This window comes from Oncorhynchus tshawytscha, linkage group LG01 (genome assembly GCF_018296145.1).
Source record: "Oncorhynchus tshawytscha isolate Ot180627B linkage group LG01, Otsh_v2.0, whole genome shotgun sequence".
NCBI lineage: Eukaryota > Metazoa > Chordata > Actinopteri > Salmoniformes > Salmonidae > Oncorhynchus > Oncorhynchus tshawytscha.
Window position 1 is genome coordinate 12,016,591 of NC_056429.1, and position 27,380 is coordinate 12,043,970.

The 27,380-nt window shown below is 45.2% G+C and overlaps 1 protein-coding gene across 1 annotated transcript in view; it reads left to right on the top strand.

Annotated features, from left to right (window-relative positions):
- The window catches only part of LOC112218056 (GRAM domain-containing protein 4), a 51,468-nt gene that overhangs the window by 12,680 nt on the left and 11,408 nt on the right, over nucleotides 1-27,380 (top strand). Inside the window, exons 3-15 of the mRNA XM_042327728.1 lie at nucleotides 1,336-1,456; nucleotides 14,681-14,804; nucleotides 14,960-14,993; nucleotides 15,069-15,256; nucleotides 19,340-19,452; nucleotides 23,024-23,156; nucleotides 24,258-24,283; nucleotides 24,472-24,563; nucleotides 24,881-24,972; nucleotides 25,076-25,124; nucleotides 25,672-25,743; nucleotides 26,323-26,366; nucleotides 26,462-26,571. Coding sequence (XP_042183662.1) covers nucleotides 1,336-1,456; nucleotides 14,681-14,804; nucleotides 14,960-14,993; nucleotides 15,069-15,256; nucleotides 19,340-19,452; nucleotides 23,024-23,156; nucleotides 24,258-24,283; nucleotides 24,472-24,563; nucleotides 24,881-24,972; nucleotides 25,076-25,124; nucleotides 25,672-25,743; nucleotides 26,323-26,366; nucleotides 26,462-26,571 — 1,198 coding nt within the window. The remainder of the gene's footprint in view (nucleotides 1-1,335; nucleotides 1,457-14,680; nucleotides 14,805-14,959; nucleotides 14,994-15,068; nucleotides 15,257-19,339; nucleotides 19,453-23,023; nucleotides 23,157-24,257; nucleotides 24,284-24,471; nucleotides 24,564-24,880; nucleotides 24,973-25,075; nucleotides 25,125-25,671; nucleotides 25,744-26,322; nucleotides 26,367-26,461; nucleotides 26,572-27,380) is intronic.

The window sequence follows — 27,380 nt, forward strand, 5'->3', positions numbered from 1 at the left end:
TTAGGCGACAATGATCAACCAACAGGTAGGCATAGCAGGCCTGTAATGTCACTGTTTAACTCGTTTTGTTGTACTTTGTTGCACTTTTATGGGGTACATATAATTAACAGTGAGGTCTAATTTACACAGATGGAATAAATGAATGTACATTAATAGGACCCATTTCTCAATTAGCAGACTTAGTGAATTGGGTCACTGCTTCTCTGGGTAATGGTGCGAGGGATGGTGTTAATGTACTCCTATTACTACATTTTACAGAGCAGACGAGCACTACTTTCCCATCATAATTGCACTCTTAAAGTAGCCTTAAATCTGGCCTAGATATGGCATATTCTAAGCTAAAATAGAGTTTGGAAAATATGTGCCGTATGCAATCATTGATTAACATCATGTAGCAGTTTCTACCTACACACCGCCTTATCGGTGCTCAGACGTTCATGTTGAAGACAATTGTATGAATGGAATGTTTTGTTCTGGTTGTCATGTTAAAGGTCCGTAAGGGATGTGTGTCTTGACATGTTTCACAATGTCTGTCAATATTCTTCTCGTGTCAGTCATTGTTTCTAACTTGTTTCAGTGTAATAGTGGAAGACTGAGACCTGGCTTTGACGAGTCTTATTCATTAATAAATTACACAGTACGTTGTAGTACAGTAGCGAATTATAATATCCCTTGTCGAAATGTACTAGCTTTATTCATCTGAGAGGAGACCTTTTAATCAAAGCTGGGCTTGTGGTATCTTCCTCTCCCACTCATCGTTACCAAAGTGTGCTGATTTCCCACCTTCTGACACAAGCTGTCTTTGCTTATTCTTATTCTTATCCCCCTGCTGAGAGGATCTGAAATAAAGTCATCTAGATGTTTTCCTCCCCTCTTTTTGAGTAGCACAGTACCAACACTAGTTACTATCTCAATGTAACTCTGTGGCTATCCTTGTGTACTTTCACAATATTCTTTGTTTCGCTCGCTCTCTGTCTGTCTCTATCTCTCTCTCTCTGTCTCTGTCTCTGTCTCTCTCTCTCTCTGTCTCTGTTTGTCTCTCTGTCTCTCTCTCTCTCTCTCTGTGTGTGTGTTGGGTCATGATTCAGATGATAGTCTGCATACACAATTACACCGCAGTTTGAGCTAGGCTGGATGGTGCAGGGAGAAACTGCAAGGTGAAATGGAGTCTTCTGCAGTCAGCGTGCCTGCATTTATCTACGTGTGTGTGAGAGTTTTGAGGTGCTGTGTGCCGGTGTTTTGAACCAGAGTCTACAGTAGCTCACATTGGCAGGGAGGTTATTCTTCTCTCCTCACTGCGTGTTCTTGTGTGTGTGTGTGTGTGCCCACATCCAGGCTGGTCCGGGGACACTTGCTATGGCTGCAGCCATCCAGGACTATCAGAGGACTGAGACAGATGGACTCAATGAGGTGAAAGGCCACCTGGAAATTGCCTTACTGGAAAAGCACTTCCTACGTGAGTATTTCACATTTTTTTTCAGTCTAGGTTTAAGGAGAAGTTAGTAAAACCTCTAGCAGTAAGATTTTGATTTGCAAAAAAGGGAAAATCTCTTCACATGTTTGTTTGTTGATTTAGCAATAAACAAAGCAGCCTTGGTAATCTGTCTTTCATGTCAAGTTGTCTGTTAGTTGGTGAACCCATTAGGATGTGTGTGTAAATGTAATTGGACTCGCCTTCAGGGCTTTCCTAGCTGCAGAATTGCATTTGCTCATATAGCCCTCTTATATCTGGCTTTTATATTAGATCAACTTGAGCTTAGTATGATCACTGACCTCGCTACAGTACTATCTGTGAGTGACTATAGTCCTATATAAGAATGGGCACAGTTATTCAAATATCCGAACAGTATTTGATTACTTGGTAGTGTGTTCATTTTTTAGAGAGAAAAAAAATATAGGCCTATTTTAACTTTAGACAAAGCATTTTCATTGTTATCTGTGACATTGCTACGTAGCCTACAAGGATACACCATTAAATTTGTCATCTTTATAAAATAGAGTTTTTGAGTGCGCCCCATTTTAAATAGACATACCGATAGTCTACACACATTTCACACGTAGCTCAATCCAAGTGGCGCTACAGAGGCTCCATGTGTAGCAAGTTAAGTGGGAGATTTCTAATCGATACAAAATGGAATCAAAATTTCAGAATTACATTGGCTAAATGAGAAGGATTAGGCTACAATGATCAACCAACAGGTAGGCTGTTTCAAATGAATGGAGTATTGGCTATCTAGCTTCTTTACAACAATTTGATGTTGCATCTATTACGAATATCCGGATACCCCAAAAATACCATGATATTATTCAACACATTGAGGAGATGGAAGTACAGAAGTGGTGTGTGGCCTTCATTTCACCTCAGCCCTCCATCTGGGATGCAGGCTGTATGTCAGCAATATGGGCTGGTGGCTGGTTCTCATTGCAGAGCCCATTGTCCTCTGTCTAGCACCAAAGGGTACTAATGGAAAGAGTGCAATCGCCAAATGTACTGTAGCTGCTCTACTGAAGCACATGTGTATATAGTGAGTCTTTTTCTAATAATCAGATTTCCAAAGTTGGTACTGAAGTTGATATTCCAATGACTGTGAGATGAGCAGTTTGTAGATTTGTAAAAGGGATTGCTGTTTGTCTGTCTTGTTTTGAGCCCTGGCCCTGCTTTGCCATGAGCCTTCAGGGAGGTGGTCAGTGATTTGAGTAAATTAGCAGCTTTGTCCTTTTCTGCTTTGATGAGTCGGTCATTTAACAATAATATATGCCATTTTGAAGACTCTTTTTATCCAAAGCGACTTAGTCATGCTTGCATTCATTCAAATAACATTTTATTGATCACATACACATTTAGTAGAAACCATTCTGATGCTCCATATGTGACCTCAGTCTGGACGCTCAGATTGTTAGCACATGACCTGCCGTTACCACAACAACAACTGCACAAAATTGAAAGGAACAGTGACAGGAAATGAGAATTGAGTATGTGTGATACTTCAGAGGCTACATCAATGTGAATGCACACATCTGATAGGGGTCACATGTAAAACTGAGTGTGGACAGTCAGGAAAAAAATATCAGATATGGAAAGAAAATAAGACTTGGGTTCTTAGGGTGTCGGCATGCGCAGGAGATTAGCCCTATGATGATCAGAAAATAGTGAAACACACACACACACTCATTGAAAGGAAGTCTAAGAAGTGGTAGATCTGTGATGTGCTATTTCTATGCTTCCTGCTAAGTTTTTAGTGCGTCTTTTACTTTCGGTTTTGTACACCAGCTAAAAATACAATATTTTTGGTTATTGAAAAGATGCATTCAAAGTATTCAGACCCCTTCCCCTTTTCCACATTTTGTCACATTGCAGCCTTAAACTAAAATTGATTTACATGTTTTTCCTTATCAATCTTCACACAATACCCCATAATGACAAAGCGAAAACAGGTTTTTAGAAATGTTTACAAGTGTATTAAAAATAGAAAACAGAAATGTCTTATTTATATAGGTATTCAGATCCTTTGCTATGATCATTTAAGTTGTTTCCATTGATCATCCTTGATGTTTCTACAACTTCATTGGAATCCACATGTGGTAAATTTAAATTAATTGGACATGATTTGGAAAGGCACACACCTGTCTATATAAGGTCCCACAGTTGACAGTGCATGTCAGAGCAAAAACCAAGCCATGAGTTCGAAGGAATTGTCCATAGAGCTCCGAGACAGGATTGTGTCGAGGCACAGATCTGGGGAAGGGTAACAAAAAACGTCTGCCGCATTGAAGGTCCCCAAGAACACATTGCCCTCCATCATTCTTATATGGAAGAAGTTGGGAACCACCAAGACTCTTCCTAGAGCTGGCCACCTAGGAGTTGTCCAAGAACCCAATGGTCACTGTGACAGAGCTCCAGAGTTCCTCTGTGGAGATGGGAGACCCTTTCAGAATGACAACCATCTCTGCAGCACTCCACCAATCAGGCCTTTATGGTAGAGTGGCCAGACGGATGCCACTCTTCAGTAAAAGGCATGACAGTCCTCTTGGAGTTTGCCAAAAGGTATATAAAGGACTCTCATGAGAAACAAGAGAAACAAGATTCTCTGGTCTGATGAAACCAAGATTGAACTCTTTAGCCTGAATACCAAGCGTCACGTCTGGAGGAAACCCTGGCACCATCCCTAAGGTGAATCATGGTGGTGACAGCATCATGCTGTGGGGATGTTTTTCAGCGGCAGGGACTGGGAGACTTTTCAGTATCGTGGGAAATATGGACGGAGCAAAGTACCGAGATCCTTGATGAAAACCTGCTCAGGACCTCAGACTGGGGTGAAGGTTCATCTTCCAACAGGACAACGACCCTAAGCACACAGCCAAGACAACACAGGAGTGGCTTCTGGCGAGTGGCCCAGCCAGAGCCCGTACTTGAACCCGATTTGAACATAAACTCCCCAAATACAGGTGTCAAATCAATTCAAAGTTTATTTGTCACCTGCGCAGAATACAACAGGTGTAGTAGACCTTACAGTGAAATGCTTACTTACAGGCTCTAACCAACAGTGCAATGTCTAAGTTAAAAAAGGTATTAGGTGAACAATAGATAAGTAAAGAAATAAAAACAACAGTAAGAAAGACTGTGAGAAATAACAGTAGCGAGGCTATATACAGACACTGGTTAGTCAGGCTGATTGAGGTAGTATGTACATGTAGGTATGGTTAAAGTGACTATGCATATATGATGAACAGAGAGTAGCAGTAGCGTAAAAGAGGGGTTGGTGGGTGGTGGGTGGCGGGACACAATACAGATGGTCCGGGTAGCCAATGTGCGGGAACACCGGTTGGTCGGGCTAATTGAGGTAGTGTGTACATGAATGAAGAGTTAAAGTGACTATGCATATATGATAAACCGAGGTTAGCAGCAGCGTAAAAGAGGAGTTTTGGGGGGGCACAATGCAAATAGTCCGAGTAGCCATTTGGTTACCTGTTCAGGAGTCTTGGAGGTCCAAGACTTGGCGCTCCTGTACCGCTTACCATGCGGTAGTAGAGAGTCTATGGCTGGGGTCTTTGACAAATTTTAGGGCCTTCCTTTGACACCGCCTGATTTAGAGGTCCTGGATGGCAGGCAGCTTAGCCCCAGTGATGTACTGGGCCGTACGCCCTACACTCTGTAGTGCCTTGCGGTCGGAGGCCGAGCAGTTGCCATACCAGTCAGGATGCTCTCTGTTGCAGCTGTAGAACCTTTTTGAGGATCTGAGGACCCATGCCAAATCTTTCTAGTTTCCTGAGGGGGAATAGGCTTTGTCGTGCCCTCTTGGTGTGTTTGGACCATTCTAGTTTGTTGGTGATGTGGACACCAAGGAACTTGAAGCTCTCAATCTGCTCCACTACAGCCCTGTCGATGGGAATGGGGGCGTGCTCGGTCCTCCTTTTCCTGTAGTCCACAATCATCTCCTTAGTCTTGGTGATGTTGAGGGATAGGTTGTTATTCTGGCACCACATGGCCAGGTCTCTGACCTCCTCCCTATAGGCTGTCTCGTCGTTGTTGGGGATCAGGCCTACCACTGTTGTCGTCTGCAAACTTAATAAGGTTATTGGAGGCGTGTCTGGCCACGCAGTCGTGGGTGAACAGGGAGTACAGGAGGGGACTGAGCATGCACCCCTGAGGGGCTCCAGTGTTGAGGATCAGCGTGGCAGATGTGTTGCTACCTACCCTCACCACCTGGGGGCGGCCCGTCAGGATCCAGTTACAGAGGGAGGTGTTTAGTCCCAGGATCCTTAGCTTAGTGATGAGCTCTGAGGGTACTATGGTGTTGAACACTGTGCTGTAGTTAAGAAATATAATTCTCACGTAGGTGCTCCTTTTGTCCAGGTGGGCAAGAGCAGTGTGGAGTGCAATAGAGATTGCATCATCTGTGGATCTGTTGGGGCGGAATGCAAATTGGAGTGGGTCTAGGGTTTCTGGGATAATGGTGTTGATGCGAGCCATTACCAGCCTTTCAAAGCACTTCATGGCTACGGACGTGAGTGCTACAGGTCTGTAGTCATTTAGGCAGGTTACCTTAGTGTTCTTGTGCACAGGGACTATGGTAGTCTGCTTGAAACAGGTTGGTATTACAGACTCAATCAGTTGCAAAAGCCGCACACAAGCCTAAGATTGCCAAGCGAGGGCTGGAGTGGTGTAAAGCTCGCTCCCATTTTACTCTGGATCAGTGGAAATGCAATCTCTGGAGTGATGAATCATGCTTCATCATCTGGCAGTCTGACGGACGAATCTGGGTTTGGCGGATGCCAGGAGAATGCTACCTCCCCAAATGCATAGAGCCAACTTTAAAGTATGGTGGAGGAGGAACAATGGACTGGGGCTGTTTTTCATGGTTTGTGCTTGGCCCATTAGTTCCAGTGAATGGAAATCTTAACGTTACAGCTTACAATAACATTCTAGACGATTCTGTGCTTCCAACATTTTGGTGAAGGCCCTTTTAGCATGACAATGCCCCCGTGCACAAATTGAGGTTCATTCAGAAATTGTTTGTCGAGATCGGTGTGGAAGAACTTGACTGGCCTGTATTAGAGCCCTGACCTCAACCCCATCGAACACCTTTGGGATGAATTGGAATGCCAACTGCAAGCCAGGCCTAATTGCCCAACATCAATGCCAGACCTCACTAATGCTTGAGTGGCTGAATGGAAGCAAGTCCCTGCAGCAATGTTCCAGCATCTAGTGGAAAGCCTTCCCAGAAGAATGGAGGCTGTTATAGGAGCAAAGGCAGACCAACTCCATATTAATGCCCATGATTTTGGAATGAGATGTGCGACGAGCAGGTGTCCACACACTTTTGGTCAGGTACTGTATACAACAGCGGTTTAGATGGTACAATGATTCTCTAGTCTACACTATACTTGCTTATTTTGTCACAGACTGAATTTTGGCAACCAGGAAATTGCGGTGTGATTTCTGCATAGTGCATCTTAAAAGTTAAACATACCCGACCGCAGTGATGTTTACACACATGAACAGCACACCCTGCATTGCTGATCAATTGAGGCCAATCTGCTCTGCGATCAATACATTTGTCTAACAGACAGTCCATTTTGTGATATCATCACCCTCTACAACTGCACAGACAACAGTGTTGCCTAACCTTTGGAGATGGATAACATTCACATTGCTTTTGTGTTTGTATTTGAATAGGTTTTTGATCATGTTTACCATTTCCCCTAAATAGCTTGGATTTCACACTCGCAATCTGTCATTTTACACAACCTGCCACAGGAAGAGCCTCATAGAGAGAGAGACAGAAATGTGTATTTTCTATTATTTTTTCCCCCTCCTTGCTGTCTTGATATGAAAAATCCTAGAGTGACCTCCGCACTTCACAAAATTGTAAACAAAATTTGGCACTTCACAAGAAATAATCATGTAGGGAGGCGATCATCCACTTTGAGGGGCACCAACAGTGTTTGTGGGCGTGCGTGCTCGCTCATCCTGAGGGCTCTGCAGCAGGGGAGGACATGAAAGGTCAGACCCGGACCTTCTTACTGTGCCAGTAAATAAAAACAGTGGTTATTAATAGAGGATATTACTTAAGCTACTCCACTCCGAAGAAAGGCAGCCAGGCATTGAAAGACCATTGGGTGTCTTTTTTCTGGTCCACTGGTACAGTAACTGGAGGATAGCAGTAGTACGAATGGTTTCTTCAGTAGTACTCTATATGTCCACTCCCTTGCTCTTGGTAATTATTAACCTATGCTGGCTAGAAACCACATTGCATTTTTATAGTCTTCGAAGCCAACCTCATCTGTTGACACACTTGGTCGTGTGTAGAAAGACGCCTGAGCAGAGTCCCTACTTCCCCCTTTTTCAGGGGTTGAAAAGACTTTCTGCCAAAGCTGCTAAGGGTGGGACCAGTGTAACCAGGGCTACACCTTCAACAGTGGCGTAGAATGTGGTCGTTATTTTAGATGGGGTAGTAGCAGTATCAGATGTTATTTATGGATTATGTTCTTGTAAGCATTGCTAGTAAAGTATCCCAGGTTCTTTTTGCACTTTTTATATAACAGCTTGCCCCCAGAGATATCAGGGGATGTGGAGTGGATAACAAGTAACTGTCCTTTGGTGCCATGAGGCAGAACCAGTTAGGATTGTTTCCAGGTTCCTCTGCTAGTCTCTGGCTCCAGGCCAGAACAAGGGATAGTCACATCAGCCCACCTCCTCCTGTGTGACATTGTGAAATGCCTGGGTGAGGTTGCATAGCGATACCTAAGGAATCTCCAGGCTGGCCTGAAGATGTTATCCCACTCGCTGTTTACTTGTTGTGAAGCATGGCAGACAAGCTCAGGTTTCTCAGGGGAAAGTATTTGGGTGTGAAGTGATGCTGCATTTCCTGGCAGGCATTGGTCTGTTGACTCACATGTTTATACCCACTGTAGGCCTATCTGTCAGACACTGATCCTGGGACAGTTGGTCATGGTTGTATGATTTTTCTCCTGTCATCTACCGCCAATATGTTACAATACATAGCTTTATGAATGAAGCGAAGACCTCACATAGAACACTATTGTAATTCTACCTAGTAGAGACTTACAGGCTAGATACCGAACTCTAACAAGCCTGTGTAACGGTAGTAAATAACTTGTTTACCCTGTTGGCCAGTGTTAAAGATACAGCACCTCCCTTAACATACCAGTAGGTGTCCAGTGAAACTGACAGTTGGACATTTACTATACTATGATAAAAGACGAGAGCGACCTCAACAGTGTGTTGGAGACATTAAGAAAAATTGTCTTGTGTTGGCAGCTAGTCAAAACAAGGCACTGTGAGATAGCAGAATTCAGAAAGTCGGAGATACATTTCAGTTATATTAGAAACTGGGTACAACCACTTTAAACCAACCGCTGGCTCAGAAAAATCTGAAGTGAGATTAAATGTCTTAGATATGGGCCTATTTGGCTACTAAAACAGTCGCTGTTGTAGAAACATACACAGAACTGTGGTAACTGAGTGCCCTGTCCCCCCATCCAGAGGCTTGGCCAGACATGGGAAGCCATGCATGTGATAATGAGAGGATGCTCTCTGGCACATTGTTAAATAAAGGCCTCTATGCAAATGTTTGACTTACATAACTAGGTTATCCGGGGCATACGTGGCTTCCTATTCTCCCTCCTGGCTCTGCAGCAACCCCAGCAGCTACTGGTTAGCAGGTTAGCATGCCGTGTGGTACTCATTCAGAAAAAGCAGTCTGTTTCTATATGACTGAGGTGATGACCCGAAAAAGCCTTGTATAGTAGGGCTTTATGGGGGCCAAACCAATTGGAGAAGTTGAGAATTGGAGGCTAAAAGGGAGAGCTCGTCTTTTAGTGTGGAGCACACTGTCTTAATGTTGCTAGACCCCAGGGACAGTAGCTGCTGCCTTGGCAGAATCTAATGTGGATCCTTAATGAAATAGGAATACTTCAACACACTCCAGTTTCACATCTGAGGAGAATATCTAATATGTATACTTGCCATGCATTTATTTCATCCACCTTTTGATTGGATAGTTTGAGTATAGTTGTTTTCGGTTCCTATGGTTTTTCTCTACAGGAATGCACTTTTGTCCTTGATAGTTCTTTAGTCCTCTTTGAATGGAAATTAATGTAGCTTTCTTTTGTTGAAAAGCATGTCACTATCAAGAGAAGGGCGTGAACATCGTTTCACTCAACAAGAGGTAGGCCAGAACGTTCTCTCTTTAGAAACCGTTTTTTTGGTTAGATGACGGGTCATATTTGAAATGGATTCAACATGTCAGTTACGTTCAGTACATTCACATACTTCCATGTGTCCTGATACCAGGAAGAGGATGTGGTTTACCCCAGTCTCATGGTGGCCCAGTCACAGTTGATGTAGCAGGAAACAAACGATACATTAGGATGTGGATGCGCTAAAGAGTAACAACCCGGTTTCTGCCTTCAGATGACTCCTACTATTCAGATGTTTAAATGAAGAACGATCACCTAGGCCTTGATCAGCTCCTTGGTTTCTGGGCTGAAGTTGTCGCTTACAAGACGGTTGGGAATTGATGTGAACAACTGGGCTTTTTGCTCTTTTGTGTGAAGCTGTGGGGAAATCCTAAAACATTGTAACTATGACGACAGGAGAACTTAGCCATGATGCCAATATCCTGCTAAGGTGGTTGGGCGGCTATGCTCAATTTTGTTCCTCATTCATCAAGGGGAACATTTGAATATTTATAACTTGCAAACATTCCGCAGAGGGTGTCATAGGTTGTGTTGCTATGGTGGCAGATTTTCCAATTAGCTTGATGTTGTGTGGTAGGTACAGGAAATATCTGAAAATGTTTTTTCAACCACTCCACAAATTTCTTGTTAACAAACTATAGTTTTGGCAAGTCGGTTAGAACATCTACTTTGTGCATGACACAAGTCATTTCTCCAACAGTGGTTTACAGACAGATTATTTCACTTATGATACTCTATATCACAATTCCAGTGGGTCAGAAGTTTACATACACTAAGTTGACTGTGCCTTCAAACAGCTTGGAAAATTCCAGAAAATGATGTCAAGGCTTCAGAAGCTTCTGATAGGCTAATTGACATAATTTGAGTCAATTGGAGGTGTACCTGTGGATGTACTTCAAGCCCTACCTTCAAACAAAGTGCCTCTTTGCTTGACATCTTGGGAAAATCAAAAGAAATCAGCCAAGACCTCAGAAAAAAAATTCTGGTTCATCCTTGGGAGCAACTTTAGTGTCCCAGAGCTTTTTGGAGTTTGTACTACAGGATGCACATTTCTGTTTGAAGAAGCTGGCCTTTGCTTTCCTAACTGCCTGTGTGTATTGGTTCCTAACTTCCCTGAAAAGTTGCATATCGCGGAGGTTACTCTATGCTAACGCAGTACGCCACAGGATGTTTTTGTGCTGGTCAATGGCAGTCAGGTCTGGAGTGAACCAAGGGCTATATCTGTTCCTGTTTCAACAGTTTTTGAATGGGGTATGCTTATTTAAGATGGTGAGATTAGCACTTTTAATGAATAACCAAGCATCCTCTACTGACGGAATGAGGTCAATATCTTTCCAGGATACCCGGGCCAGGTCGATTAGAAAGGCCTGCTTGCTGAAGTGTTTTAGGGAGCGTTTGACAGTGATGAGGGGTGGTCGTTTGACCACAGACCCATTACGGACGCAGGAAATGAGTTGCTGAGATCCTGGTTGAAGACGGCAGAGGTGTATTTGGAGGGCAGGTTGGTTAGGATGATCTCTGAGGGTGCCCGTGTTTACAGATTCGGGGTGGTAGGTTCCTTGATAATTTGTGTGAGATTGAGGGTATCAAGCTTGGATTGTAGGATGGCCGGGGTGTTAAGCATGTCCCGGTTTAGGTCACCTAACAGCACCAGCTCTGAAGATAGATGGGGGGGCAATCAATTCACATATGGTGTCCAGGGCACAGTTGGGGGCAGAAGGTGATCTATAGCAAGCGGCAACGGTGAAAGACTTGTTTCTGGACAGGTGGATTTTAAAAGTAGAAGCTCAAATTTTTGGGGCACAGACCTAGATAGCCTGCAGAGATCCGTCTTACTATCTCTACAGTAGATTGCAACTCCACCCCCTTTGGCAGTTCTATCTATTTGGAAAATGTTATAGTTAGGGATGGAAATTTCTTGGTTTTTGGTGGCCTTCCTAAGCCAGGATTCAGACACGGCTAGGACATGGTCTGAATTCACCCAACTTATTGTGGATAGCTTGTGGAAGGCTACCCAAAACGTTTGACCCAAGTTAAACAATTTAAAGGCAATGCTACCAAATACTAATTGAGTGTATGTAAACGTCTGACCCACTGTGAATGTGATGAAAGTAATAAAAGCTTAAATAAATAATTCTCTCTACTATTATTCTGACATTTCACATTCTTAAAATAAAGTGGTGATCCTAACTGACCTACGGGGAATTTTTACTACGATTAAATGATAGGAATTGTGAAAAACTGATTTTAAATGTATTTGGCTAAGGTGTATGTAAACTTCTGACTTCAGCTGTAAATGATACACAACAACAATGATAAGCCTCATCCGCTGTATCGTTCTTTTAGCTTGGTCAGGTTAGAAAGTGTCTCTTTAAAACCCTTAGCCTACAATTTCTGAGTCCTCGCTGAAATCGAATTAACATAATACAAATATCCTCATCAAAATCCGTCTGTTTAGGCTAGAGATCTTTTTTTGCATGGACTGCGTTTCAAGCCACCGTATCCACCGATATCATCTGAGGTGAAAGGTGGCAGAGCTAGAGCCGTGTTTGTTGGACCATGGGACATCACAAAAATTGTTCTTGTTACGAAACGTCTAGCGTCCGAACAGTTTGCCCTGCAAACTATTATGATCCTCAATTGACAGATTAGACTCTCACGGACGCCATGGTGCTGTAGGATGCCCACAAGACTTGTCTGAAGGTCCCCGGTACCGTTTTATAAAAATGAATGGAAGCATATATCTCGATAGTTTAGTGCCTAAAATAAAGTGATAAATGAATGGGAAAAAAATGTTTTAATACTTTTTAAAATGACATTGTTTCCTGATCTTTCTTATATCTCTCAGATATAGGACCGACACTTCAGAACAATCTTCTTTTTTATTTTTTGGGGGGGGAACTATCTCTTCCATGTATTGAATCTGTTATTCAGTGGGTTTCTATTGGCTAATAGCATTAATTCCAAATTCAATGTTTCATCCAATAAATGTGTGTATGTATGTATGTGTGTGTATGTATGTATGTATGTGTGTATGTATATATATATATATATGTGTATGTGTGTGTGTGTATATATATATATATATGTGTGTGTGTGTGTGTGTGTGTGTGTGTGTATATATATGTATGTGTGTGTGTGTGTGTGTGTACATACATACATGTATGTGTACATACATGTGTACATACATACATGTATGTGTGTGTACATACATACATACATACATACATACATACATACATACATACATACATACATACATACATACATACATGTGTGTGTATATATATATATGTATGTGTGTGTGTGTGTGTATATATATATATATATATATGTACATACATACATACATACATATATGTGTGTGTATATATATATATATATATGTGTGTGTGTGTATATATATATGTGTGTGTGTGTGTATATATATATATATATATATTTTTTTCTCCATTAAGTGGTCTTAAAAATCAAAATCGACTAGCTAAATAATCCTTGGTATGACCATCTTTAGCTTAGAACCCCCCTCAAGCTTAGAGGGTTAAGACTGTGACCCTTGTTACAGCAGGCTCTAGCTGTATTGAATTATTAACCAGGCTGCTGTTGTCCCAGGTAACCTTGTGGTAAGCTGGTAACAACACTAAGCTGTTATAACAGGCATGCAGTCACTTTCAAGCTCCGGCGTTGCTCAACCTAGAACTTTACCACCGGTATCAATCATTCCCTCTAGTAGGTCCTTTATCAGTTTCTTGTGCTGTTGAGCTTGCGAGGTGAACTTTCTCCCAGTACAGTGAACAGATTGGGGGCCATCCAGTAGCTGCAAATACTAGCTCTTTCTAATTTCTCTTTCTCCTGCACTAACTCTTTCCTCTCACCTGTCCTCTCCTCCCCCTCCTCCTTAGTATCTCTCTCGGCCTTGGTCTTATTTTTCACTAATATCTCCCTCCATTATTTTACACCTCTTCTCTGTCCCCCTCTCACCAAATGAATCATGACATGCAAAGTGGACCAGAGTTGGCCTATATGTCACAGTTCACACATTATGGAATGGGTTCATGAGAATGTTCCCTTTTTAATGCCAACCGCTAGAGGAGCGGACTCGTGAGAAGTAAGCCATTTTAAATCATGCCACACATACTCAAGATGCCTTGCCTGACTAAATCTGTTCTGCAGAGGTCCAATCTAACGTCTTGTAATGCTGAAACTGAAGGACCACAAGCTGGTCTGGAAGTGACTGCTTTTTTTTTTTTTTTGCCCCCGGCCTGAGGTGTTCTCCTCAGTCAACTAACTGAGGGACCAAGACAGTTGACATAGTTGGTACCCTGTTGCCTACCAGTCTACCTCGTTCTAATTGCTTTTACCCACCGCTTTAAAATCCAATCAAATCATGATTTATCTTGCTGATTACAGAAGTACAGAATGAGAAACAGTCTACTTGAGAACATTGTTTTCTGTGAGAACCATGTAATACTGTGGTCATGGGGGGGAACATTCCTTATGAAAGGACATTTCACTCTGTCTACGGTCTTAGTTCAATTACAGTGATAAAGTAGATTTGAGGTGTTCTCTGGCAGGACTCTGTGCTACATACATTTGTAATGACTTACAACCGGTTCTGAATGAGACGAGGTTTACTTCATCTTCCTTTCCCCCTCTCTGCTCGGTCAAATAACATCTCAATGATTTGGGGACTGTAAACATAATTATGGCCAAACATCTTTTCCAAGGGCTAGGCAACCCTGTTCCTAAAGTTCAGCTTGTACTTATTTTAGTTTCAACCATATCTGATTCCACCGGTAACCTCATCAACTGTGCTAATTGATCAATATCGGTGACTTAAGATTGACAAGTTTGGACAGGTGCCTGTGGCAGTGACTCACCAAGACCTAGGTGGTAACAGTCGGAAATATGTGTTGGCTGAGCCAAACTTATGGGCTTTCATTGCTCTATTTTTCAGAGGAGGAGTTGAGGAAACTTCGAGAAGAAACCAATATAGAGACACTGAAACATGAACTGGAGAAAGAGAGATCGAAAAGGCTGGACTTGGAACAGAAACTGAACTTAGAAGTTCTCAAAACGAGGTAAGAGGTGTGTGCGCAGACGCTCTACTGCTGGCTTCCGTGTGTCGGCCCCTGTGTGTGTCGGCCCCTGTGTGTGTCGGCCCCTGTGTGTGTGTGTGTGAGCTGAGCGTTCCCGATTTGACTGGAACGCTGAGCGAGATTTCCAAAGGCTGAAGCGGTGGCCTTCTAGCCCGCTCCAATTTCGCTCCAGTAGCGCTCACATCACGAGCTCAGGGCATGCCTTGGCCCAGCGTGCATTTGTAGTCTACTTGTGTGCTGCTATAGCCCCGTGCTTTAGCTAATATCATGGAGTTCGCTAAATATTTTCATAAAGAAACTGATAAAACACACAGGTGCAAAAGCAAAGTGACTTCCGAAGATGAGGACCAAGTGGGGGAGTGTGGTGACGTAATGTCCATAACTAAAGAATCATTGTGGAATCTGAAAAGACAGTTTCTAAAGAAAGGAACGAGGTGGGTAGCTAATTAATAGATAATTGTGTCAATGTACCAAACTATTTATAAACATAAAATCTGTTCCCTTCATTTTTGTCCTATTGTCTATACAATAGGCCGTAATAATAGATTTTTTTTGTCCCAATAGTCCTGGAATATTCCAACTTTCAAGGAGCTTTCCGTTTTGATTGAATTATACAAACCTAGAGGCCTATAAATAATTTAAAAAACATGCATCCCTACCCAGCCTGGCAAGCTTGGCCAAAAGGGGTGTTTAGCATCACGAGTGGCTCTGCAAGCGTGGAGAGGATATTCTCCACTGCTGGCTGACTCTCCAGGAACCATCGCATGAGCCTGATGCCACAGACTCTAAAAATAGATTCAAAGGCAAAAATTAATAATAAGGCTTTTACATTTTTTTATTTGTATTTTGTTCTAAAGTAAGTCACAGCTGATATGCACAATTTATAGACCATAATGATTTAATACAACAAAATGTTTTTTAAATGCTGAGCGCTTAATGTCCCTGACTCCTTACCAGCCTCGTGTCACAATGTATTTCTTTGTAAGCTATAGCCTTGAAATAATAGAAATAATATAGCCTGAATAATTCATTTGGTTCTTTCTTAGGCTCCTTGTCTGGCTCCTGACCTATTTAGAGTTGATTTGCTGTTTAATATGACATGTGGCCTGTTTGAAATGATGAGCTCTTCTTACATTCACCTTTCATCTTTATTATAATACTTTTCATTTGGTTTCAATACTTCAAAACCAAACGGTAGGTCCAAGTAGTCACAAAAATAGATGGTTACATTGGGATTTTTAATGAATAGAGCGGGAGTTTATTTTCCTGTGTGTGAGGAGCGGTATTTAGAGGAGCGGTATTTAGAGGAGCGGTATTTAGAGGAGCGGTATTTAGAGGAGCGGTATTTAGAGGAGCGGTATTTAGAGGAGCGGTATTTAGAGGAGCGGTATTCAGAGGAGCGGTATTCAGAGGAGCGGTATTCAGAGGAGCGGTATTCAGTGGAGCGGTATTTAGTGGAGCGGTATTTAGTGGAGCGGTATTTAGTGGAGCGGTATTTAGTGGAGCGGTATTTAGTGGAGCGGTATTTAGTGGAGCTCCATGAGCGATGAGCGGGATTTACAACCGCTCAACTCAAAATCAAATCAAAGTTTATTTGTCTGTGTTTGTGTGTGGGTCGGTTGGTCCCTGTGTGTGTGTGTGTGTGTGTCGGTCGGTCGGCCCCTGTGTGTGTGTGTCGGTCGGTCCCTGTGTGTGTGTGTGTCGGTCGGTCCCTGTGTGTGGTTTGTCGGTCGGTCCCTGTGTGTGTGTGGGTCGGTCGGTCCGTCGGTCCCTGTGTGTGTGTGTGTGGGTCGGTCCCTGTGTGTGTGTGTGTGGGGTCGGTCGATCCCTGTGTGTGGGTCGGTCGATCCCTGTGTGTGTGGGTTGTTTGGTCCCTGTGTGGGTCTGTCGATCCCTGTGTGTGTGTGTGTGTGTGTGTGTGGGTCGGTCGGTCCCTGTGTGTGTGGGTGGGTCGGTCGGTCCCTGTGTGTGTGTGTGGGGTCGGTCGGTCCCTGTGTGTGTGGGTGGGTCGGTCGGTCCCTGTGTGTATGTGTGTGTGTGTGTGTGTGGGTCGGTCGGTCCCTGTGTGTGTGGGTGGGTCGGTCGGTCGGTCCCTGTGTGTATGTGTGTGTGTGGGTCGGTCGGTCCCTGTGTGTGTGGGTCGGTCGGTCCCTGTGTGTGTGGGTCGGTCGGTCCCTGTGTGTGTGGGTCCCTGTGTGTGTGTGTGTGTGTGTGTGTGTGTGTGTGTGTGTGTGTGTGTGTGGGTCGGTCCCTGTGTGTGTGGGTCGGTCGATCCCTGTGTGTGTGTGTGGGTGGTCGGTCCCTGTGTGTGGGTCGGTCGGTCGGTCGGTCCCTGTGTGTGGGTCGGTCGGTCGGTCCCTGTGTGTGTGTGGGTGGGTCGGTCGGTCCCTGTGTGTGTGTGGGTCGGTCGGTCCCTGTGTGTGTGGGTCGGTCGGTCCCTGTGTGTGTGTGTGTGTGGGTGGGTCGGTCGGTCCCTGTGTGTGTGGGTCGGTCGGTCCCTGTGTGTATGTGTGTGTGTGGGTCGGTCGGTCCCTGTGTGTGTGTGTGTGTGTGTGGGTCGGTCGGTCGGTGGTCGGTCGGTGGTCGGTCCCTGTGTGTGTGGGTCGGTCGGTCGGTCCCTGTGTGTGTGTGTGTGGGTGGGTGGGTCGGTCGGTCCCTGTGTGTGTGGGTCGGTCGGTCCCTGTGTGTGTGGGTCGGTCGGTCCCTGTGTGTGTGGGTCGGTCGGTCCCTGTGTGTGTGGGTGGTGTGTGTGTGTGTGTGTGTGGGTCGGTCGGTCCCTGTGTGTGTGGGTCGGTCGGTCCCTGTGTGTGTGTGTGGGTCGGTCGGTCGGTCGGTCCCTGTGTGTGGGTCGGTCGGTCGGTCGGTCCCTGTGTGTGGGTCGGTCGGTCGGTCCCTGTGTGTGTGGGTGGGTCGGTCGGTCCCTGTGTGTGTGTGGGTGGGTCGGTCGGTCCCTGTGTGTGTGGGTCGGTCGGTCCCTGTGTGTGTGGGGTCGGTCGGTCCCTGTGTGTGTGGGTCGGTCGGTCCCTGTGTGTGTGTGTGTGTGTGGGTGGGTCGGTCCCCTGTGTGTGTGGGTCGGTCGGTCCCTGTGTGTGTGTGTGTGTGGGTCGGTCGGTCCCTGTGTGTGTGGGTCGGTCGGTCCCTGTGTGTGTGTGTGTGTGTGTGTGTGTGTGTGTGGGTGGGTCGGTCGGTCGGTCGGTCCCTGTGTGTGTGGGTCGGTCGGTCGGTCCCTGTGTGTGTGTGTGGGTGGGTGGGTGGGTGGGTCGGTCCCTGTGTGTGTGGGTCGGTCGGTCCCTGTGTGTGTGTTTGTCGGTCGGTCCGTGTGTGTGTTTGTCGGTCGGTCCCTGTGTGTGTGTGTGTGTGTGTGTGTGTGTGTGTGTGTGTGTGGGGGTCGGTCAGTCGTTCCCTGTGTGTGTGGGTCGGTCGGTCCCTGTGTGTGTGTGGGTGGGTCGGTCGGTCCCTGTGTGTGGGTCGGTCGGTCCCTGTGTGTGTGGGTCGGTCGGTCCCTGTGTGTGTGGGTCGGTCGGTCCCTGTGTGTGTGTGTGTGTGTGTGTGTGTGTGTGTGTGTGTGTGTGTGTGGGTGGGTCGGTCAGTCGTTCCCTGTGTGTGTGGGTCGGTCGGTCCCTGTGTGTGTGTGGGTGGGTCGGTCGGTCCCTGTGTGTGGGTCGGTCGGTCCCTGTGTGTGTGGGTCGGTTGGTCCCTGTGTGTGTGGGTCGGTCGGTCCCTGTGTGTGTGGGTCGGTCGGTCCCTGTGTGTGTGGGTCGGTCGGTCCCTGTGTGTGTGGGTCGGTCGGTCCCTGTGTGTGTGGGTCGGTCGGTCCCTGTGTGTGTGGGTCGGTCGGTCCCTGTGTGTGTGGGTCGGTCGGTCCCTGTGTGTGGGTCGGTCGGTCCCTGTGTGTGGGTCTGTCGGTCGGTCCCTGTGTGTGTGGGTCAGTCGGTCCCTATGTGTTGGTCGGTCCCTGTGTGTGTGTGTGTGTGTTTGTCGGTTGGTGTTTGTGTGTGTGTGGGTCGGTCGGTCCGTGTGTGTGTGTGTGTGTATGTGTGTCGGTCCCTGTGTGTGTGTGTCGGTCGGTGTGTGTGTGTGTGTCGGTCTCTATGTCTTGTCCCTGTTAAAAATAGAGCCTCTCCCTTGAGTTGGGTATTGGGAATATGTCAAGAGGCCGAGCCAGGCTGCCAATAAGCATTCATGCACATAGTGACTCCCTCAATACCCTAGCCTTTGTAACACTAAACCCAAAGGTCTCTAATGTCATATGTCTAAGTATAAAACACATCTGTGTCTGTGAAGTCTCAATTTGTTTTACATGGAAAAATCCCTCTGTGTCAATCCTTTGAAGGCTAGAAAAAAAACGTTAAGATGACGTCTCATTTATTTTCTTTTGTGATCACTGATAAGTGAAACCAATATTGTTTTTGCATTCACTTGTCTGGCACAATAATGTCTCAATAAGGTAATGTGTTTTTCTGAAGCCATGGTTAATGCTCTACCTACTACTAATGCTTTGTCTCTCCTGTTCCTAGATCAGAAGATTCCGCACCACAGCCACCCAGAGCAACACCTGCAGCTCCCACAGCCAACAGTACAGGTCACCCAGAAACGGGTATATACTGTAGACAGCTAAAGATACGCACAGGTTATTAGAATCATGACCGACGAGCTCCTTCACAAATCTTTAGAATGTCTGTCATTAGACAGAGGCCACCAGCGCCTTAACACTCCACCTCACTCACCTTTTCAAATTCACATGACCTGTCTAATAAGGCCTCTGGAATGGAATGGAGAAGAGTTGAAGGAGTGACTCGTCTCATCTTTTCAGCTCTCTGAATCTCAGGGATCGGCTTCTCTGTGTGGGAGTTACAGTTGAAGCAATGTGCTTTTCTTAGCCTCTCTGCTCACTACCCATCAAAAAACAATCTCTCGTGTGTGTGTGTGTGTGTGTGTGTGTGTGTGTCACTTACGCTGGTGTGTGTGTGTGTGCAACACACAGCACAAACAGGAAGTGTGTGTAAGTGGGAGTGCTCCAGTGAAGGTGTGGGGACAGGAGGAAGAGGAATGTGTGATGAATTGCATCCCTCTCTCTCTCTCTGTAGGGAATGTCACACATTTCTATAAGGTGTATGAATGTGGCTGTGGAGCATTTGCCTTTCTACTCCCCTGTGGCCATGCTCAAATCCACATTTTCTCACACCAGGGTTCTCCACTTAATTCAGTCAGCCTGGTTTTCAAATGAGGCTTTCTTTGTACTTCTAGTGGCTGCTTTAACTCCTTAAGTGGGTATTGTCCCTGCCCCACAATAAATAGGCTCGTATGGTTCATAAAAATGCATTATGTAGGCCTACTGCAAGCTGTAGCTTTTTAAAACGTTGTAGTGAATAAGATGTTTCACCGTATGGAGAATGCCTGGGACTGTCTGGGACTGTCTGGGACTGTCTGGGACTGTCTGGGACTGCCTGGGACTGCCTGGGACTGCCCTAGAAATGACATTTTACCTGAAAGCCCCAACTACAATGGTTGCTTACTTTTCTTGTCAGACAACCTATTCAGGTATTTGCTATTCTCGGAAACCCAGAACAAAAATCTGGCGTAATTGCGTCAGGTTAGATTATGAGATAAGATACTAATGACACTAGTAAAGTCTCCACCACCTCAAACAGAAACCCTCAGCCAAAGCATGGGCCAAATGTCCCATTTCTAAAACAAAAGATGCGAACACCTGAGAAATTGTGACTTGTCCAAATGATCGGTGACAATCTTTTAGGGTCTCGGGAACAAACTTCCTTGTTATTCGTCGCATCCCATATTGACAGACGCTACGATACCATCCTATGTTATGCCTTTGTCTGTCCACAAGAGATTTAAGTATACTGAACAAAAATATAAACACAACATGCAATAATTTCAAAGATTTGATGAAGTTGCTGGATATTGGCGGGAACTGGAACACGCTGTCGTACACGTTGATCCAGAGCATCCAATACATGCTTAATGGGTGACATGTCTGGTGAGAATGCCGGCCATGGAAGAACTGGGACACTTTTAGCTTCCAGGAATGGTGTACAGATCCTTGAGACATGGGGCCGTGCATTATCATACTGAAACATGTCATGGCGGCTGATGAATGGCACGACAATGGGCCTCAGCATCTCGTAACCGTATCTCTGTGCATTCAAATTGCCATAGATCCGCTGTGTTCATTGTCAGTAGCTTATGCCTGCCCATACCATAACCCCACCACCACCATGGGGCACTCTGTTCACAACGATGACATCAGTAAACTGCTCACCCACACAACACTATACACGTGGTCTGCGGTTGTGAGGCCGGTTGGACGTACTGCCAAATTCTCTAAAATGACATTGGAGTTGGCTTATGGTTGAGAAATTAACATTCAGTTCTCTGCCAACAGCTCTGGTGGACAATCCTGCAGTCAACATGCCAATTGCATGCTCCCTCAACTTGAGACATCTGTGGCATTGTGTTGAGACAAAACTGAACATTTTAGTGACCGTTTGTCCCCAGCACAAGGTGCACCTGTGTAATGATCATGATGTTTAACCAGGTTGTTGATATGCCACACCTGTCAGGTGGCTGGATTATCTTGGAAAAGGAGAAATGCTCAATAACAGGGATTTAAGCAAATTTGTGTACACAATTTGAAAGAAAAAAGGCTTTTTGTGCATATGGAACAATTCTAGGATCTGTTATTTCAGACCATGAAACATGGGACCAACACTACATGTTGCATTTATATTTTTGTTCAGTGTATTTTCAGATGTAAGAATTCAGTGTGCGGCCTTATGCTTGACCTCAGACGTAAACACTTTAACCGTTTGTCATCACTCTCCCTCCAAAACCCACCACCATAGTCTCGGAAATCCCAGACCGATGTTAACATTGTGGGAGTTGGGAGGCTACCCGTCTGCCTACTGTAGGAAGACTGACCACCACATTGCTCGTCCACTCAGCCACTCTTAATTCTTCTATATTCCAAACAGGGAGGCTGTGGTGCAGATTTTAATGGTACACATGTGAGGTGTCTAAGGGGAATAAGCAGTGTTGTCTATTTTAATTGGGTGTGATGTCGGGCTGCTATTCATTTGAATGAGGTGTCTGGTAGAGAGCTGTTAGTTAATTGGTTCCAGAGATGTGCACTAGTGATAATTCAGCATGTGGTGAGAGAGAAGGGTGTTCAGATACACTTTGATGCAGATTAAGAAATACTGATGTAACTGAAATAACTTAGGCCTGACCAAAATAACACAGTGGGTGTGGTAATTTAGGCCTGACCAAAATAACACAGTGGGTGTGGTAACTTAGGCCTGACCAAAATAACACAGTGGGTGTGGTAACTTAGGCCTGACCAAAATAACACAGTGGGTGTGGTAATTTAGGCCTGCCTGACCAAAATAACACAGTGGTGTGGTAACTTAGGCCTGACCAAAATAACACAGTGGTGTGGTAACTTAGGCCTGACCAAAATAACACAGTGGTGTGGTAACTTAGGCCTGACCAAAATAACACAGTGGTGTGGTAACTTAGGCCTGACCAAAATAACACAGTGGGTGTGGTAACTTAGGCCTGACCAAAATAACACAGTGGGTGTGGTAACTTAGGCCTGACCAAAATAACACAGTGGGTGTGGTAACTTAGGCCTGACCAAAATAACACAGTGGGTGTGGTAACTTAGGCCTGACCAAAATAACACAGTGGGTGTGGTAACTTAGGCCTGACCAAAATAACACAGTGGGTGTGGGGTAACTTAGGCCTGACCAAAATAACACAGTGGTGTGGTAACTTAGGCCTGACCAAAATAACACAGTGGGTGTGGTAACTTAGGCCTGACCAAAATGACACAGTGGTGTGGTAACTTAGGCCTGACCAAAATAACACAGTGGGTGTGGTAACTTAGGCCTGACCAAAATAACACAGTGGGTGTGGTAACTTAGGCCTGACCAAAATGACACAGTGGTGTTGTGCTCACAACATTTGATACTACTATAAGTACAAGTCGGGTAATGTTGAGTTAAATGTTGAGTTGGTCAAATGTATTTCCATTTCAAACAACATGGTTATTTCCTACAGTATAGGCAGCGGTCACCAACACTAGTCCTGGAAAGGATGTGCAGGCTTTTGTTGCAACCCAGCTCTAACAGACTTGATTCAACAAAACGAGGTCTAACAATATCCAATCGGTTCCTCTGCAGACAAGCAGAAGGAGACCATGTACTCGCGGCTGCAGACGTGGCTGTACGACCGGTTTGGAGGGTACATCGAGGACTTCCGCTTCCAGCCGGAGGTGAACACGGTGGAGCCAGAGGAGCCGCTAAGCGCTAAGAGGTGAGAACTGCCCCCATAACCACAACCACCTCAGACAACCAATGCTTTCCCATTGAGAAATGATGTACTCTAGATTCTGACTTCATCATTTCCTCTGTAATTGCTCCCCTCGGCCTCTCTCCTCTTGTTTGATCAGCGTGGACGACCAGCCAGCCACTGTAGTCATCAGGTTAACCGGCTCAAAGGGCACAGTACATGCTGCTTAGAGAAGGGTCATAAAACTGATGGCTTTGTAATGGGCCTAGAGTCTGTCAGCATGCTATTCATCAGCACCCACCGTAAAGTAGCCAGTCATGATGGGAACTACTGTCCTCATGAGCTCACCCTGATGTCTGATTGGCCTAATATTATAACCTACAGCCAATCCCAGGGCTTTCAGCACAGCAGAGGTTGTAACCATGGTGTTATGGAAGTGGGAGGATTGTCTGACCCCTGGTGGTGGGTTGAGGGCATTGCAGCTGGCCTTTTTTTTGTTCTTCGCTTTTTATGACTGATTAAGGATCAGCTCTCCCTACACAGTTCATACAGTTACCTTGTTGAGTGGAACTGCACCAACTGGCCCCGTGTCAGTTTTTAGGGCTCCGGTTCTTTCTCCAATTCTCAGTCCTCTCCTGAATGACGTAGACTGGAGTCATGGGGATTCGTACTGAATACAAGTACAATAGACAGAGGGGTGAGAGAAAGAGAGAAGGGAGAGAACACTCAGTGTTTACCATGCCTGTGGAGTCATGGGTAGCCTGACTCAAACTATCCTGGCTGTAACTTTATCCAAGTACATATTAGATGGTAGAGAGGGAGGGAAGAGATGGAAGGAGCATTCATTGTGCACCAGTTGAAATGGCCTTGATGTTAGTTTTGGAGGCTGAAAGAGATGGGGAGATGGGATAGAGAGGCAGACAAAAATACCTTCTGAGACCAGAGATTCTTCCAAGCACCACATACTTTCTCATGAATGGTGCCTAAATGCAGCAAGATCATTTTGTACTTTTTCTCCACCAAAACATATCTAGTTCTGTTTGTGCTTGTCTTACATTGTTTATGCTTTTGTCATGCAGAGTTCTAGTTGAATCAAACTCCCTTTCTCTTGTCCCCTGTCCTCAGATTGACTGAAAACATGAGACGACTCAGTAAGTACTGTACATTTAGTGGACAAAATGTAACAATCACACTCTGTCAGGGGTATCTTGATGAATATTCTGAAATATAATCAGAATATGAAAATCGGAATATGAAAAATGTGTTTGTAATAATAAATAGATTTTTGTCTCAATCTCTGATTGTGCTTTAATGGTCAATACTTTCTACTCCTCTGTAGAGCGAGGTGCCAAACCTGTCACTAACTTCAAGAGGAACCTTTTTGCCTTATCCAGCTGGCACTCCGTGTATACGTCAACCTTTGCCTTCATTGTGAGTGTGCACACGCACACACACACTATCACAGCGTATGAAAGATCCCAGCAATGAAGATCAATATCTCTATCCCCGTGTGTGTGTGTATTATATATTTCTATATATATTTATATATATTATATACATATACATTATATATATTTGTTTATAGATTTACATAAAAATTTCTCTCTTTATTGGCATCTGCATGAGTACAGTGTATAATATCTATTGCATAGTAACGAGATGACCATACTTGGTATGGGTTATAGACTAGCGATGGTAGATTGTGTGACCTGTTCTCCCCTCCCCCACTCCCTCTCTGTTTTCCACAGATCTATGTGAATGCAGCGTGGCACGGTTGGGCCATCCCCTTGTTTCTCTTCCTAGCCATTCTCAGGCTGTCCTTGAATTACCTCATTTCCAGGTAGCTTACCTCTTTGCAATGTGCATCACCTATAGTCCAGTGGAACAATTAACAATCTGCTTGTGAAATAAGTCAAACATGTCTCTCTCTGCTTTCTTCTCAGAGGTTGGAGGATCCAGTGGAGTATTGTGCCGGAGATCTCTGAACCTGCGGTAAGAAGTGTATGATGTTAACCTCTTTTGGGAAGGGGGTCCAAAAACAAACCTCCCCCTTTTGGGAAGGGGGTCCAAAAACAAACCTCCCCCTTTTGGGAAGGGGGTCCAAAAACAAACCTCCCCCTTTTGGGAAGGGGGTCCAAAAACAAACCTCCCCCTTTTGGGAAGGGGGTCCAAAAACAAACCTCCCCCTTTTGGGAAGGGGGTCCAAAAACAAACCTCCCCCTTTTTATTTTTATTTGACCTTTTATTTAACTAGGCAAGTCAGTTAAGAACAAATTCTTATTTTCAATGACTGCCTAGGAACAGTGGGTTAACTGCCTGTTCAGGGGCAGAACGACAGATTTGTACCTTGTCAGCTCGGGGGTTTGAACTTGCAACCTTCCGGTTACTCGTCCAACGCTCTAACCACTAGGCTACCCTGCCGTCCCTTCAAGCCCTTACGCCTTCAGTGTTTGCCAATTTGGGGGCACTGGTTGTTACCAGAACAATTTCTGCTTTGGGGGGGGAATAGTTTTGGATGTAACTTTTCATCTTTTCCCAGGATCCACCAAAGGAGGATCTGACTGTTTCAGAGAAGTTCCAGTTAGTTCTTGATGTCGCTCAAAAAGCACAGGTGAGCTGTGGTCATGTGATTTGATCATCATTGATCACCTTTTGATTTAGAAAGGGCGAGAGATGGGCTCCCGAGTGGCGTAGCGGTCTAAGGCCGCGTTAGAGTGTTAGAGGCGTCACTACAGACCCTGGTTCATTCCCAGGCTGTATCACAACTGGCCGTGATCGGGAGTCCCATAGGGTGGTGCACAATTGGCCCGGTGTTGTCCGGGTTAGGTTTGGCCGGGGGGCTTTACTTGACTCATCGCACTCTATCGACTCCTTGTGGCGGGCGGGGCGCCTGCAGACTGACCTCGGTCGTCAGGTGAACAGTGTTTCATCCGACACATTGTTGGTGCTGGCTTCCGGGTTAAGCAGACGGGTGTTAAGAAGCACGGTTTGGCGGGTCATGTTTCAGAGGATGCATGCCTCGACCTCCTGAGCCCTTTGGGGAGTTGCAGCGATGAGACATGATCGAAATGGGGGAGAGAGAAAAAAGAAGATAAAGTGCGAGAGGTGTCACGATGACATCTACTTTGTGATGTGAGGTGTTGCTCTCTTAAGCTGGTGTGCTGTTTTCACATGTGTGTGTTCTTCACAGAATCTATTTGGAAAGATGGCAGATGTCCTGGAGAAAATAAAGAAGTGAGTGACGTGTGTGTGTGTGTGTTTCCAGTTTATTTAAGGTTGTTAACCAACTTGTTTCACACTTTGTATCCTTGTGTGCCCCTGTGTTTCAGCCTGTTCATGTGGGTGCATCCTGAGATCACTCAGAAGCTCTACATCGGTCTGTGGGTGGCCTTCATCTGCTCCTGTCTCCTTCCCTACAAACTCATGGGCTTCATGATGGGTTGGTACAATATGTAAAACCCTCGCATGACCTGAGATCAGAACATCCTCCATGGTTATTGTCTGACCCTGCTGGTCATCTGTTAACGTTTGAACTTCTTGAATAATGCACTCTTAAATCTCTACCCGGCACAGCCAGAAGAGGACCGCTCAGAGCCTGGTTCCTCTCTAGGTTTCGTTCTAGGTTCCGGTCTTTCTAGGGAGTTTTTCCATGCTTCTGTATTGCTTGCTCTTTGGTGGTTTTAGGCTGGGTATCTGTAAATACATTTGATTGATTGACTTGCCACTATACCTACCCAGTGATGGCCCCAAGCACTGAGAAAAATACAGAAAAAAAGATGAATGGAGAGATCCTCGTGATCCATGGAGGTGTATCTCCTCTCATCCCCTTTCCTTGTGCCACCTCTCATCCCCTTTCCTTGTATCTCCTCTCATCCCCTTTCCTTGTGCCACCTCTCATCCCCTTTCCTTGTATCTCCTCTCATCCCCTTTCCTTGTGCCACCTCTCATCCCCTTTCCTTGTATCTCCTCTCATCCCCTTTCCTTGTATCTCCTCTCATCCCCTTTCCTTGTGCCACCTCTCATCCCCTTTCCTTGTATCTCCTCTCATCCCCTTTCCTTGTGCCACCTCTCATCCCCTTTCCTTGTATCTCCTCTCATCCCTTTCCTTGTATCTCCCTCTCATCCCCTTTCCTTGTATCTCCTCTCATCCCCTTTCCTTGTATCTCCTCTCATCCCCTTTCCTTGTATCTCCTCTCATCCCCTTTCCTTGTATCTCCTCTCATTCCCTTTCCTTGTGCCACCTCTCAT